The 16569-nt window shown below is 32.4% G+C and overlaps 1 protein-coding gene across 1 annotated transcript in view; it reads left to right on the forward strand.

Moving 5' to 3' along the window:
- Positions 1–446: 446 nt before the first annotated feature.
- LOC126885273 (uncharacterized) overlaps positions 447–16569 on the forward strand; it is a 76771-nt gene continuing 60648 nt past the window's right edge. The window contains exon 1 of the mRNA XM_050651759.1: positions 447–594. Within this exon, the coding sequence (XP_050507716.1) occupies positions 462–594 (133 nt within the window). The 5' untranslated portion in view covers positions 447–461. The remainder of the gene's footprint in view (positions 595–16569) is intronic.

Genomic DNA, 16569 nt, shown 5'->3' on the forward strand with positions numbered 1-16569 from the left:
TCCCAGACCTATTTTCACACCATTTACTACTAACAAGCAAGTTTTTCGTAAGTAGCTTCATTTTGACGAGACGCCCAACTTTTTTCCTGCACAATAATTTCCGTATGTGGTAGATGACAAAGATAGCAGGGAGAGTACAGTCGGGTTAGACGAATAACAGGCCTAACCTTATGAACCCATTATGAACGGCCGGCACAGCACAGCCCGGCCCGGCACAGGACAGTCCAAATTCATTTGTATAATTTTAAATGCAACGTAACCCATTATGAGCATCCGGCTCGGCCCGGCACAGGCCAGCACGCAAATGGAACGGTCAAAATTCTCCGAGGAGAATAAAATCCGTTGACGTCGAACGGCCTGAACGGCCAGTCGGTGCCAGTGCGTCATAATTGTTGGTAATAAGCAGATATATTGTTGATTTTTTAATTGAAAGCGCGTTGTTTCTTTTGAAATAAAATTATATGGAAGAACTTTTCATTGAGAGTGTCAGAGAATACCCATTTTTGTATGATGCATCAGACTCAAGTTATCATGATAGTAAGAAAAAGGACAAGACATGTGTACAAATATCCGAAAATGTTGATCAATGGACAGGTACGTACATTATCTTTTAACCATGAATTAGTTTTTTAACATGATGCATATTCATTAAAATTGTGTAGTTTATGTCTTTTAAAAACTTTTATTTTACGATAGTTTTTAAAATATATGATCATTTTTCCGGTGCCGTGCCGTGCCGGCCGTTACAAATGGGTTTTTGGACGCGCCGGTCTGTGCTGTGCCGTGCCGGGCTGTGCCTTGCCGGGCGTTCATAATGGGTTTCTTGCTTTGCCGTCATTTTGATTTTAAACGGGTTCTGTTTTTTCTCAATATCTCCGCCATTTTCAACTTCTCGACAAAAAGTATAAGAATTAAATTTGTTAAAAAAGTAATTTCCTATAATTTCTTTTATTACAATTTTGTTCGTATGGTCGATATTTATAGAGTTATGGGGGAAAATAATGACAGTTATTATTTTGCCCCATAATTCTGAAAATATTGACCGCACGAAAAAATGAAAAAAGTTGTAATGAAAGAAATTATAGAAAATCTCATTTTCAGAAATTATAGTTCTTATACTTTTTGAGCAAAAACCGTTCCCGTTTAAAATCAGAAATGACGGCTAACGCAATGGCGAAATTCAGTCGATATTTTAAATTTACACTACTATTGACCCTCCCTAAAGATTAGAAAAATAAAATATGGGGCAGCTTATTTATCCAAACTGACTGGACTCTCCCTGCTATCTTTGTTATCTACCACATACAGAAATTGTTGTAAGGAAAAAAGTCTCCTCAAAATGACGCTACTCACGAAAAATTAGCTTGTTAGTAGTAAATGGTGAAAATAGGCCTGGAAAACCTGACTATTAATATAATAATAATAATAATTTATTCAACAATAATAGGTACAATCTTTTTAGATATTTACAGCTAAAGTGAATAAATTAACCCGAAGGTCTCCGAGAGGTGTGGATACACCTGTTTCGGTAAATAGGATATAAAATAATAAATAATAACATATTAACGTAAATAACATAAATAACATAAATAGCAACATAATACAATATAATATAATACAATAAATAGATAGGTACGTTTTTTTTAATTGTAAATACACAGTTATGTTTTAGTAAATATGATACGTAGAATAAATAATATAATGAAAACAATAAAATAAATACTTAGTTTAACAAATAAAGCACGAATAATTAATTTTTTTTTAAACAATTATGTATGGCTCAATTAGTTAGTAATATTTTTGAAGAATGGTGTATATACGCATGTTTTATTAAATATGATAAAAATAATAAGCAAAATAAATCAGTTTAAAACAATATAAAATTTGAAATATAGGTATAAAAATTGGTAGTGACTCTAGAGTTTCATTTATTTTTTTTTTGTTTTTTAATGTATGTAAATTTAAGCTACTATAATGATGTCACAAAAATTTCTTGTTTGTTCCATCAGAAATGATTTTAATTTCTTTTTAAATAGAAGAACATTCTTAGTATTTTTGATATCACTGGGGATATGATTATATATTTTTGGGGCTAGAAATAGAAAACTTCTTTGACACAAGGACTTTGTCATTTTCGGAATCATATAAAGGTGTTTGCCTCTTGTATCATGCTCATGTGATGGTAAATTGTTGTCTGTTTTCATGGTGTGATATTTTAAAGACACGCAAAGAAAGTATAACTGTTTCAAGTCAAATATATTACTATCCTTATATAATCTATCTGTAGAGTAGGTGTATGGTTTAGACATAATAATTTTCAGAAATCTTCTTTGTATGATTTCCAGTGGGAGAATGTGTGTTTTTAGGGCGCTTCCCCAAGCCAGTATACCATAACGGAAATGACTTTCTACTAGTCCGTAATATAGTGTGCGAAGGTATACATTAGGTATGTGTTTTTTAAGATGTTTAAACTTATACAGGATAAACTGTAGCTTTTTAATGATATATTTAATGTGAAAGTCCCATTTTAGATGTGTATCTATAAAAACTTCTAGATATTTAACATTTGTTACGGGTTTAATATAAAAATTTTGTTTATTATGTGATATTTGAAGGGGTTTGAAAAGATCAGTGGTCAAGTTAGAGTTAAATATTGGTAGATAAACAGTTTTCTTAAAATTTATTGTTAGTATTTTGTAGTCAAACCATTCTTTTATTAGTTGTAGATCACATTCTGCTTTTGTTTTTAATTCATACCAATTCTCAGCATCATAAATAATAACTGTATCATCAGCAAACCCAATTATGTGCCCTGTACTCTGTTATGAAAATAATCCATTTATATATAGATTAAACAGGACAGGACCTAATACTGTTCCCTGTGGCACTCCATATGTTATACTTCTTTGTCCGCTTATTACTTCGGAGACCCTTACTACTTGTTGTCTCTCAGAGAGGTAACTTCTAAATAATTGTAAACAGTTATCTCTTATACCAATTTTCTCTAAGGTTTGTAAGAGGTTATTGTGACTAACAGTGTCAAAAGCTTTGGCCAAATCAAGAAATACGCATAAGCAAACTTTATTTTTGTTAAGTGCTTCATATGCTTTAGATGTTAAATTCAAAATGGCATCTTGGGTGAAAGTATTTTGCTTAAAACCAAATTGGTGAGGGGAAATTAAATTATATTTTTTGATATATGCTGTAAGCCTATTTTTCAATAATAATTCAAATATTTTAGAAATATGCGGAATAAGAGATATAGGTCGATAGTTTGCAGCAAGAGTTTTGTCTTCATTTTTGTATATTGGTATGACTACTGTTGTTTTGAAGGCTTTAGGCCACATTCCTTTTTCTATACATATATTGATAATGTGAACCAATGGCTCGAGTATGTATGTTGAAATTGTTTTCACACATTCTGCATTAATATCGTCAATACCAGTTGCCTTTTTACACTTTAGTTCATTGATTATTGTTTATATTTCAAATGTATTTGTAGGTAATAAAATCATTGAGTTTGTTAAGACAGTATTTTCATATACTTGGCGGAGATTAGTACTAATTTTTTCAGCCAAACTTTTGCCCATCTCTGAAAATGTCTTATTAAATTCATTTGCAATATAAAACTTTAATATTAATTTGAACGGAAGGTATTAAAATGGACAATTTTGGAGATAATCGCCGAAACAGGTCGATTTTTATTTTTAAATAATAATTTTTTGGCATATATATCAGACTAGTGACGTCATCCATCTGTGCATAATGACATGATCGGTGACTTTTTTAAATATTAATTAATAGGAGTCATGTAGTAGCTCATTTGGAAGATTTTTAATCCTCTATTCAGTAATATAAATATTAACATCATTATCTATACAGGGTGACTATAAATAATTTTTGAATTAAACTAATAAACGCAAAAAGAAGAACATATGTAATTTATTTAACTCAAAATACATTTCACTGCCGGCGTTAAGTAAATTTGGAATAGGGTGATTCTAATATCAGACAAATTGTTTCATTAAAAAACCTCGACATTTTTTACAACCTATTTATTGATAACTCGTATCCACATGCATTATTAAAAAATTCCTTTTAACACCACATTTATTGATCCAGTGGCAATCCAAGCAGCCACTAACTTAAATCATCACACTACATCCCAAGGACACCTTAAATTTGCTTCATTACCAATATATCAAACGAATTACTCCAGCTTTAACCAGAATATTTAAGAATGTGACCGATTAAAAAATTTCAGATAAAACAGTTTTGACCATAAAAAAAGTTTTCTCAAAATTGAAGGATAAACATCCTAAAGAATTCAGACAAACAAATGTTACACTATTCCTTGTACAGATTATAATAGATAATATATAGGACAAAGTTCAAGATCCACGAAAGAACGAATTACCTCCCACAAAAGTGGCTATAGGTTATATCTAGGAAGATGCACTCTTGCTACACGTGTACATGATAATAATCACAGGATGGACTATAATTCCTTTAAAATTTTGGGTGTAAAAAAAACTAAAAGAATCTTCCTGGAAATGGCTTTTATAGCAAATTGTATTAACAAAAATTCAGACATTCAGCATTTGACTGTATTAACAAAAATTCAGACATTCAGCATTTGACTTAAATGCCATTTCATGGAACTTTTTCACATTTTCCATGGTAGCGGCTTCGAATGACCGATCGGTACGTGGTTTACAAAATTTTTACAGTGTAGTCTGAAGGATCATTAGTCCCATAATATTCTTCTAATATTTCTTTAATTGGTTTCGCCGTTTTATTTCTAAAATAATAATGTTTAATGATATATCAAAAATCGTTTTTCTTCATAAGTATGCATCATTTTAAGATAATACAGCTGTCAAATATATACTAGTAGCTGCATCGCACTACAATTTAAAAGTCTTCTTCTTCTTCTTCTTCCTGCTTCATTAATAGGCTCGCGCCGGTTCCATCTTCGGATGCCTCCTCATCAGATATCCAGGTTGTCACTCCATTTCTTCCTAGACCTTCCTATACTCCTTCGGCCATGTGGTGATATATCTCGTGCTATCTTTACTAGTCTTCCTTCTCCCGTTCTGCTTATATGCCCATACCATTCTTTTTTTTTTCAGTGTCCAGTCATTTATATTCTCTATATATTATAGCTTTGCCTGAGGTCTGTGCTACTTTGTCTATCCCATGATGATATTATAATCATAATCCCTTCTACCGTAAGTGTAGGGATAACAAACAACTCCTTAATTTTTATGTACAAATCTGCTCCATACCTTTTTGTTCCTAGCTAACATCTTGGCTTCTTTCCTGGGCTTATCACGATTCTTCAATATTTTTGCTATCGCATTATCCCATGTTTCTTTTGGTCTTCCTCTTCTTCTTCGTGAGTCGCTTCTTGCTTCCCATATTGTTCTTTCTGGTCGCTTGCCGTCCATTCTTTGGAGATTCCCCCCAACTAAGCTGTCTCTAGTCTATAAATTCTAAAACTTGTTGTACTTTTAAATCATTTCTTATTTGCTGATTTCTCATTTTATCCATTCTAGTTACTCCTCTAAATCTTCTTAAAAGTATTTCATCTCTGCAGTTTGTATTTGACTTCTTATTATTTTTGTTAACGCCCAGGATTCACTTCCATAGGTGAGTACTGGTCTGTACATTGATTTATACACACTTATTTTGGATTTCCTAGACACTTCTTTTTTATTTATAAATATATTGGTTATAGCGAAGTACAATTTTGTTGCTTTATTTATTCGTTCTTTCACTTTGATTTCTTGTTCTCCATTTTCATTTATTATTACTCCCAAATATTGCTAATTTGGTCTATTTCTTGGTTTTCTAAATTTATTCTCGAATTTTGCTTTTCTTCTGCTATTGTCATAACTTTCGTTTTCTTCCCATTTATTCTCATATTATTTTCTTTTAGTACTTCATTCCAGATCGTAATATTCTTTTGTAGGTATTTTTCGTTTCCAGTCATGATTATTACGTCATCGGCAAAGGCGCATTTAGATATTTCTGCATGCTGCAGATTTCTTACTCCAATATATAGTTTGTGAGTTCTTTCATTGCATGATGATTTTGCTGTGATATCTCGGACTATTCTCATTGCACACATTTTCATCAGTCTTTTTGTCCTTGTGGTGTCAGGTCTTGTTTCCGCAGTGTTAGTCATAATTGGCCTAACTACTGTCCTATTGATCTTGGCCTTTGTTTCTGTCAGTAGATGTGTGTTTCGCTAGAGAGTGTGTTTAATGCCTCCACTACATGGTCATCTTCACTCTCTACAATAAGTATGGCTATTCCGGTAGGTGTGAGTTGACGGAATTAATTAAAAATGATAAAAATAAGTTAACAACCAACAGTAAAACATTTATTGATTTGGTAACAAAAAGGTGTTGCTTAGTTAGATCTCGGAAAAGGGTCGGTCGTTAGCGAGTAGTGCCTCGGTTGCATGCTGTGAATAGACTGTTAAGAAAAGCCACAACCTATTATCGATGTTATGGCTTTCTACGATATGGTCCGGAGAGGACAATAAATCACTCCGATCTGACGCATAAAAACAGACACACTTCTGCAGTTTTTAAAACGAATGCATGTCCCAAAGTGAGTTGTTGACATAATGGTCTGATATGGTAATTAATTTATGAGGACTTCAGTTTGTCAAACTGAGACTCCAAAAACATATGGTCAGGGAATGCATTCGTTTCGTAAAACCATGTCTTCCTTAGCGTATGGTTTGTATATTAACGGTGACTTTATATGACCCGTATTGTTTCGTTTTGAGAAAAAATATTAAAATTAAAATTAGCAAAAATAGTAATTAAAGCGTACCTACCGCTATATGGCAATTTAAAATGTATGATCTAAGAAAGGTTATATTTTCTATCTGATCTAGGATATTTTCTATACTGATATTTTTTTAGGAGATTACTTAGGGTAGGAGAGCAAAGTATGCTAAATGTGCAGTGACTCGAGCGTTATGGGGACCTATTGGGTTGTGAAAAGTAGGTCCTAAAACAAAAAAAAGTTAAGTAAAGTTTTACATTTTAGTGGGGACTTTCCATTTTTAATTTAATTTTCCATTTCCAACAACCTTCTTTTTAGATTGTAGCGCCATCTATCCGTAATTCGAAAACATGTCTCGAATAAAAGTTGCTTATTATTACGTAAGAATTCCAAATCTGCAATAAAAAATGGGGGCTCCTGTTTAAAATTTTAAAGTATCCCCCCACTCCACCTCCATGGGGGGTCGTGTTTGGTGCCATTCGATAGATTTTTAAAAATATTGAATAAGTGTATTTTTCAGTTTTCCGATCTGTTGTTCATTTCGCGAAATATTCGCTTTTTTCTTGTGAAACTTTGGGACTCACCCATTTTCTTACGCCTCGCTCAAATCGTCAGATTTTTGAAATATAAACTGTTTTGCATGTACTTAACTTATCTTATCTTAATCTGACGATTTCGAGTTTTTCTAAGGACAGATTTATTTTCGCCCCCCCCCTTAACGAACTCCCCTGCATTAAGAGCCAATATATGGTAGAGGTACATTTTCAGGGTACAAGGTTTCTCCCCATGTAATAATCTGACGCGCTCGAGTAATTGCAAAAATCCCCTCTTGAGCTCCCCTACCATTATTGGACCACCTGATATCTCATATCCATTCTGGCATTATTCGCCTCCCATATAATGTTAGAATAGATTAGTGTTTAGTTTACTTTTGTCCTTTTATTATTTTGTGACATCCATGATAACATCGGTATAATTGAATCTGAAATCCGAAAATTATGTTGAATATAAAGTTGCTCGTACCAGTCTCGATTATGCATGTTAACTAGTATTTTATTGTAAGAAAAGTTCATTCTTGCATGCAAACGAGAAGTGGAAAAATTATAGAAGTGCATTAAATTATTTATTTACAGCACACATTATTTTATTATTATACAGGGTGTCCCGAAAAGATTGGTCATAAATTATACCACAGATTCGGAAGTCAAAAATTTGTTGATTGAACCTAACTTACCTTACTACAAATGTGCACATACAAGAAGTTATAGCCCTTTGAAGTTACAAAATGAAAATCAATGTTTTTTAATATTTCGAAAACTATTAGAGATTTGTTATTGAAAATAGAAGTGTGGTATTCTTGGGGCAGGAACATCTTTAAAAAAATTATAGTGAACTTTGTGCACCCCATAAAACTTTTATGGGGGTTTTGTTCCATTAAACCCCCCTAAACTTTTGTGTATGTTAGTATTAAATTATTGTTAAAGTCTTAGTAAATCCTCCTAGTACTTTCTCGAAAAGCCAGTTTTTATTGAGATATTTTGAATATTTGTCAAATCCACCACCTATTTGTTTATGGTTAAGTACGATTATAGAGACCTGGTAATAATATGAAAAATCTATAATTTACATTTTTATAATATGAAACTATACTAAGAGGCAAAAAAGTTTTAAAACACTGTGTTTAATTAATGGTACTGCAATAAAAGTTTAATTGGAACGTACACAAACATTTGGGGAGTGTAAAGAACGAAACCCCCCAAATAATTTTTATGTAAACATATTAAAAAGAAGCCGCATCTCGATAAAAACTGGTTTATCGAAAAATGACTAGGAGACAAAAAAGTTTTAAAAATATTGTATCTAACTATTGATACCACAATAATAATTTAATTGGAACGTACACAAAAGTTTGGGAGGGGTTTAAGGGAACAAAACCCCATAAAATTTTTATAGGGTGCACAAATTTCACAATAATTGGTTATTAAGATGCTCCTGTCATAGTAATGCCACATGCCTATTTTCAATAAAAAATCTGCAATAGTTTCCGGAATATTGGAAAAAATTGATTTTCATTTTGTAATTTTAAAGGGCTATAACTTTTTTTATGTGCTCATTTGTACTAAAGTAAGTTAGGTTCAATCAACATATTCTTGACCCCAGAATCTATGGTATAATTTATGACCAATATTTTCGGGACACCCTGAATATGAACAAATACATTCTACGATATTAAAATTATCGAACTACCTAACAAAGAAAAGCAAATTTTGTTAGGAAAAATTACCACAATGAAACGTCAACAAAAAAAATTGAAATGAACACATCTTAAAAGGAAGAGATCAATGCTTGGAATAATAGTCTAAGAGCTAGGGCCGAAAAATCATCGTCATAAGTAATATGGAGTTTGGCAGGAGAAATGTGTCTACTGAATATTGATAATGATGACCCCTTTCAGGCTGACACCTCAGTGGATACAGGAAGTAGCAATAAGGGATGAAAGGTGAAAGTGTGTAGTGTAGTGTAGTGTAGTGCAGTCTTTAAAGGTGTTCACCTCCTATTTTGTTATACCTCCATCGATTTGCATGAAAATTGGTGACTAGTTAGAGCATACCCCAAGAAATAAAAATGATTTGGTGCCAACTTGCACTTTTACCCTGGGGGTGGATACCACCCCTTCTCGAGGGTGAAAACTATTTTATTAAAAATAACCCCACAAATCGACAGAGGGACAAATTATAAGTAAAATTTGTTATATCATGTTATTAACATAAATCAGTACCTTTGAGTTATTAAAGATCAAAGATTTGTCTGTTTAAGAGCACATGCGTGAAGTTACAGATGATAAAAAGAACATATTAATTAATTGTATGTTACTAAAATATTATTTTTATATTATTTCGATATTATAAATTTAGCAAAAGTGTATTCGAATATGTCAAATGTACCTACCCATTATTGGACACCTCCAGTTTCTGGACATATTCAGTTTATATTGATACCAAAAATTCAATTAAGTATCGAAATGATATAAAAATAATATTTTTCCGCAAATCGCCAGGAAATTTTGACATTCCTGTCAAAATTTCTTGAAGAAAACGTCAGGACTTCCTTACTGTAGGGAAATGTCATTTCCTTACTGTAAGGAAATGATATTTCCGTACAGTTGTTAGTGTTCTACATAAATTGACAATTCAACCTCAATACGTTTCCATAGTAACCCAAGTAATTTTATTAGGAATTTCAAAGCACCATTTATTTGGGAATAAAATTATCGCGTTTTTTTTTAATCAATCAATATCTGTCGAATTTTAAACGATTTGCGGAAAAATAGTATGTTTACCTCGTAGGAAAAGCCACATTCTTGGACTCTGTGTTGCTAAGTCTCGGCTTGCGCCTCGACTTAGCAATCTTCACAGTCGTCCAGGAATGTTAAGCTTTTCCTACCCGGTAAACAATGTACTATTACTAACATACAATTAATTAATATGTTCTTTTTATCATCCGTAACTTCACGCATATACTCTTAAATAGACAAATCTTTGATCTTTAATAACTCAAAAAGTATTGATTTATTTTAATAACAAGGTATAACAAATTTTACTTAAAATGTGTCCCTCTATCGATTTGTGGGGTTATTTTTAATAAAATTGTTTTCACCCGCGGGAAGGGTTGGTATTCACCACCAGGGTAAAAGTGCAAGTTGGCACCAAATCAGTTTTATTTCTTAAGGTATGCTCTAACTAGTCACCAATTTTCATGCAAATCTATGTAGGTTTAACAAAATAGGAGGTGAAAACGTTTAATGACTGCACTAACTTTCCCCTTTCATCCCTTATTGCTACTTCCTGTATCCACTGAGGTCTCAGCCTGAAAGGCGTCATAATTGTCAATAAACAATGGACACATTTCACAGAAAAAACTCCATATTACTTATGACGATGATTTTTTGGCTCTAGCTCTCCGTCTATAAGCTTAAGAAATAGACTAACAAGAGAGTAGGTTCGTAGATGAACTGGAGTGGAAGACATTATCGAACAACCCAGCTAACAGTGTTCATATATATAACGTCAAACAAACGTCAACATTTTGGGAGAAGTTACGACAAAAGTTACTTCAAATTTTACCTAAAATATACGTAAAAAAGTCACAGCGATGTTACGTAACAATTTTACGTTATTTCTACGTAACCTTTTTAACGTCACCAAAACGTCACTTTTTAGGAGAATTTTCGGTATAAATGATATTTATAAATAGGACTTAAAATTATTGTGTAAATAAAACCACATAGATGATGATGACACATTTATTAAATATTTGAAATAAACATTTATTATATATTTGACTTTTATGTGAGAGAAAGAGACAAAATTATTAATAGCTACTTTATATTACAATACATAAACATACCCTTGAAGTAATCTTCATTCGTATACTGCACACTTTCATATAAGGACTAGGATGCTTCCCCATTTTTAGAAGATATTTCCATACATTTCGTTTTTCAACTAAACTGTCATTGAATAGAATTCTATTTTGTTTATCCTATTTAGGGAAAGAATGAAACGATAAATTATTATTAGGTAAGCTTTATCCAAGAATCACATTGAGGCACACAACAATAATAATTCGATTTTTTTTACATAACTCCATACTCCATAAAAACAAACACGATTTTAATCACGGAAATGTAAGGTTAGGTATTAAGGAAAGGTTCAAAATAAATACGCGATGGCGCTGCAATCTCAAACGAGATCTTATACGTGTCTATACCTACCAAAAATCCACGTGTTAAAGACGAATAAATTCATACGCATTAAAACCTACCAAGGAGCCACGTTTCAGAAACGAATAAATTCATACGTATAATATACAGTATTTCTCATGATCATCTTTCAGTGCGTCACAGTTTTTCGATTTCTTTCTAATGCATTAAATTGTATGTGACAGAGAAAAAGGCACGTCGCTGATTACATTTCGTCGGTGACATTTTTATAACATTTCTTCTAGTTATTTTAGTTGTCGATAGATGGCGCCATAATAAAAAAAATTTTTTTTAATTAGATCATAATATTACAAATATAATCTGTATAATTTATAAGACTATACAAATCAAAGAAAATACCATTTTATAAATGCAAGAAACACATTTGATTTGTTTTTATTCCAAATTGAAAATAAAATGTGACAAATGTCAGATTTAACTAAAATGTCATGTTAGAATAAATGTCATAATTAGGTGCGTTCGCGGGTACAGTTCACAAATTGTCGCCGACAATATCTAACCTCACTGAATATAAATAAAACCGATAATATTTATATCTGATATATCTGATAAACTGATATTATTTATATCATTTTAAAGTGCGCATGCCTTTTGCTGCTAATTTGTCACCGACTAGTCGCCGACAGGCACCCGCGAACGCACTTAATGTGTATTATCACGGACTTACCCTTTTTCCTATCATTTGTTACGCACTGAAAAATGATCATGAAAAGGACAATACTTATTAAAATTTCGTATCAGTAACGTCAGTTTTTGATAGATGTTACGTAACAATACAAAAAAACCTAATTTTAACGTTAATGTAACGTTATCTTGCTAGCTGGGAAGGCAAAAATAGAGATGAGCGTGACATGTTGCGAGAATGAAAGAAGACAGATGGACAAAAAATTGCTTGAATGGAGACCAAGAGCAGACAAGCGAAACTTTGGAACACCCACAAAGCGATGGACCGATGACTTCTAAAGAATTGTGACCAATTGGATAGGAGAGGCGCAGAACAGAAGAAGGTGGAATTATCTGGAGGAGGACCATGTTCAATAATATTACAAATCAGGAATCATTAATGTTGTTCTGAAGCTATTTCCTTGTGGCATTTTTTATAATCAACTATTTTTAATGGGAAATAAGCCATAATTTTAGGTAGTATTTTGTATTTTGAAAACGAAACCCGATTTGGACTTCGAAACGTTAATAAAATCATTTTTTGGTAAAATTGTGGCTTATTTCCCATTAAAAATAGTTGATTATCAGGAATCATTGATGATGATGATGATGAATTACCACAAGAGTTTTGTTTAGAGTATAACGCCTTCCGGCAACGATACCGGGACAACTCAAAATTGGTCGTTTTTGAGATGTCTACACTAGATTATAGAGGATTTTAAGCTCTATAATCCGCGATGACTGGGATATTTTAAGTGCAATACTCTCCGAGTGAGGGCACCAGGTCCACTGTTACATTCAGAGTGGTGGGAGGCAAACGCGGCGTGAGTAGTGGGCTAATAGTCCAGAGAAATAAGATTTTTCTCGTGACACATCCCCCTCCAGGCCGAGACCAAATTTTTTGAGTAGTGTGGACATCTATATTATTAACCTATATGTTTCCTAAAGCCGATTTTGATGATATACATAGTTATAAACATATGAAGATCAAAAAACGGTAAATGTTCGCCTTTTTCGTCTATTACCAAAAAGTTAAGCATTTTAAACAAATTTGAGAGTAAGAAACTCATAAATCGTATAAAAAACTTCAATATGGCGTTCGCTGAATATGTCCATCCTTATTGGTTGCTTAGAAAATTGCAAAATAAATCATAAGTTTTGAGTTTTTATAAATATTCATAGCTTATGTAAAAATTAACTTAGAACCTTCTTATTACACGGAATGCTGAGAATTCTTGTACTTAAATTATATTTTAAATATCAAAGTAATTGGTCAAAGAGTTTAAAAGTTATTTAATTTGTTTTTCCCAAATTCATTTTTTTTGCAACATTATAAGTCAGAAAATTATGAGGTTACAATAATACTTCGGACAGTTTATGAAAGAAGAACATTTATACTATTACCTTAATTAAAAATAAATGACAAAAAATAATTTTAAACAGTGTAAAATTATTTTGCAAAAACATGTCGATTTTTAGCTTACTTATACACAATTAGAATAACTTTTTAACCGTTACCCGTAGAAAAATTATTTTTTTATATTTAGAAAGACTGAATTTTTATACACATTTAGAAAGAACAACAACTGTCCTAGGACAATTAGGGACAAAGTTAGCCCCCCCTTTTTTTAATTCACATGTTTTTGCAAAATAATTTTGCAATATTTATAATTATTTTTTGTCATTTTTTTTTTAATTAAATTAATACTGTAAATTTTCTTCTTTCATAAACTATCTAAAATTTACTGTAACTTCATCATTTTCTGACTTACAGTGTTGCAAAAAAAAATAATTTGGGAAAAACAAATTAAATAACTTTTAAACTATTTGACCAATTGCTTTGAAATTTAGTATATGATTTAATTTTTACATAAGTTATGAATATTTATAAAAACTCAAAATTTATGATTTATTTTGCAATTTTCTAAGGAACCAATAAGGATAGACATATTCAGCGAACGCCATATTGAAGTTTTTTATACGAGCTTCTTACTCTCGCACACATCTTATGGAAAATATAATGTCACTCAAATTCAATAAAATTTATACGAATAGATACGTTTTAAATTAACGGTCAAATCTTATCATTGCGCCAACTCTATATTTTCAATAATAATAGCAGAAATTGATATAAATAAATCTGAAATCAAATGGGTACGTACATAAGTTAGAGAGAGAGAAAATATTTTAAAATACCCAAATTGTCGGTACTCCATAAATCAGCGGATTAGTTTCACTAATCCGCTTAGGCCCAGCGGGGTTTAAGCACCTTTTGAATAGCACCCAGAGCAATAGTGACACTTTTACTGACTCCAAAAATGTGATTTCGATAAACTTTAATTGCAATTTGCGCCGTAATTAATCATAATTAAGAGTTGGCGCAATGATAAGATTTGACCGTTAATTTAAAACGAATCTATTCGTATAAATTTTATTGAATTTGAGTGACATTATATTTTCCATAAGATGTGTGCGATGTCCTAATGCTAAAATGCCTAATTTTTTTAGTAATAGACGAAGAAAGCGGAAATTTCCGTTTTTTGATCTTCATTTGTTTATAACTATGTATATCATCAAAATCGGCTGCAGGAAACATATAGGTTATTATAATAGATGTCCATACTACTCAAAAAATTTGGTTTCGGCCTGGAGGGGGTTGTGTCACCAACAGGATATTTTTCTTCCTTATTTCTCTTAACTATAACGCTAAAATCCTTCGTGAACCTTTTGAATTTTCTCAGTGTGCATGCCACAATGATCACAAAAATATTCATAATAATGAAATGATTCTTCCAACAATACCGGGACAATTCAAAATTTTTTCAATTAATTGCTAATTGTTAACTCGAGTGGTACCAAAAGATTGCCAACATGAACTGAAAAACAATCTTTGATATCAACTGAAACAAAGAACATTGTTAAGTTAAAAACGAATATAACTCGAAGCATACAATAGCTGTGCAAAATGACAAAAACTTGCAACTCGATTTTCTCGAAACACGTTTTTTTGAGTTGTCCCGGTATCGTTGCCAGAAGGCGATAAGTTAATTTGAATTGCATTAACAGTAAACTAAATATTATTATAAAAAGGTGTTTTCGAAAATAGGGGTCTGTACTATAACGACTAGGTGTAGGAGACTAGAGTTAGTTGTTGTAATAGTTAGACTATTGGTAATTCTTTTTCTCCTTCACGTGCCTTCTTTGCCACGGAGGTTGGCAATCAGCATTGTTATGCTTATCTTTGAGATCGCTGCATGGAAAAATTCTGTTGAATTGCATCCAAACCATTCCTCTGGGATTTCTCAACCATAACATTCTTCTTTCGCATGTATTTTATATTTTATGTATTTTTAGGTACAGTGGAACCCCGTTAACTCGGATTAATCGGGACCGCGGCCGATCCGGGTTATCGAAAATCCGGGTTAGCCGGAGAAAATGGTAAAAATTAATAAAATATGGTATGCTTACAGATAAACTCCGTTATAATTGTCACACAGACACTGGTAAACCACGTTCGCATTCCACACAAAACCACACATACAAAGCGTCGTCAAGAGTCTCATTCTTAGCTTTATTAGCTTTGCACCGATTGTCCAAACTGTCTCTTGTTATCATTTTGAAAAAAAATTCTTCGATTTTAGTTCTATTTTTCTTCCAATCCGATACTGTAGATGTACCGACACCATATAATGCTGCAAGATTCACCTTTATCAATTCTACTTAATGCTTCTAGTTTCTTTTCCATTGTCACTACAACATTTTTACGTTTTGTTGCCCGTATAGACAAAAAACACGCACACAAAATCTGAATAGATTTACGAACGATTACAGAACGGAAGCGAACAATAAGGCCGATGTCAGATTATGCGTTTTCACCGGATGCGTTTCCACCGCATCCGGCCAAAACGCATAGTGTGACAGATCGGTCCGATTGCGTTGGAAACGGATGCGTTTTAAGTCATCGGTACGCTCTTACAAACTGCACCAGACTAAACGCATAGTGTGACAGGTCAGTCCGATTGCGTTGGAAACGGATGCGTTTTCACCGCATCCGGTCAAAACGCATAATGTGGCATCGGCCTAAGACTTTACTACACACAATACCGTCTCTGATGTTATGTTATTTAATAACAGTGATGACTAAGACCATTGTTAAAAAAAGAATTTTAATAGTCTTTTCTAAACAATGCTAAGACAGTTTCAAATAAATAAAGGATAATACAGGTGCCTGTTGTTTTCGATAACACGACAATGAATGTGGTGTGCCATGAGTCATTTTTACTATGGTATATGTAGTTCAAATTACACAAACACCCATT

The sequence above is a fragment of the Diabrotica virgifera genome, chromosome 5, assembly GCF_917563875.1.
Source record: "Diabrotica virgifera virgifera chromosome 5, PGI_DIABVI_V3a".
Classification (NCBI taxonomy): Eukaryota; Metazoa; Arthropoda; class Insecta; order Coleoptera; family Chrysomelidae; genus Diabrotica; species Diabrotica virgifera.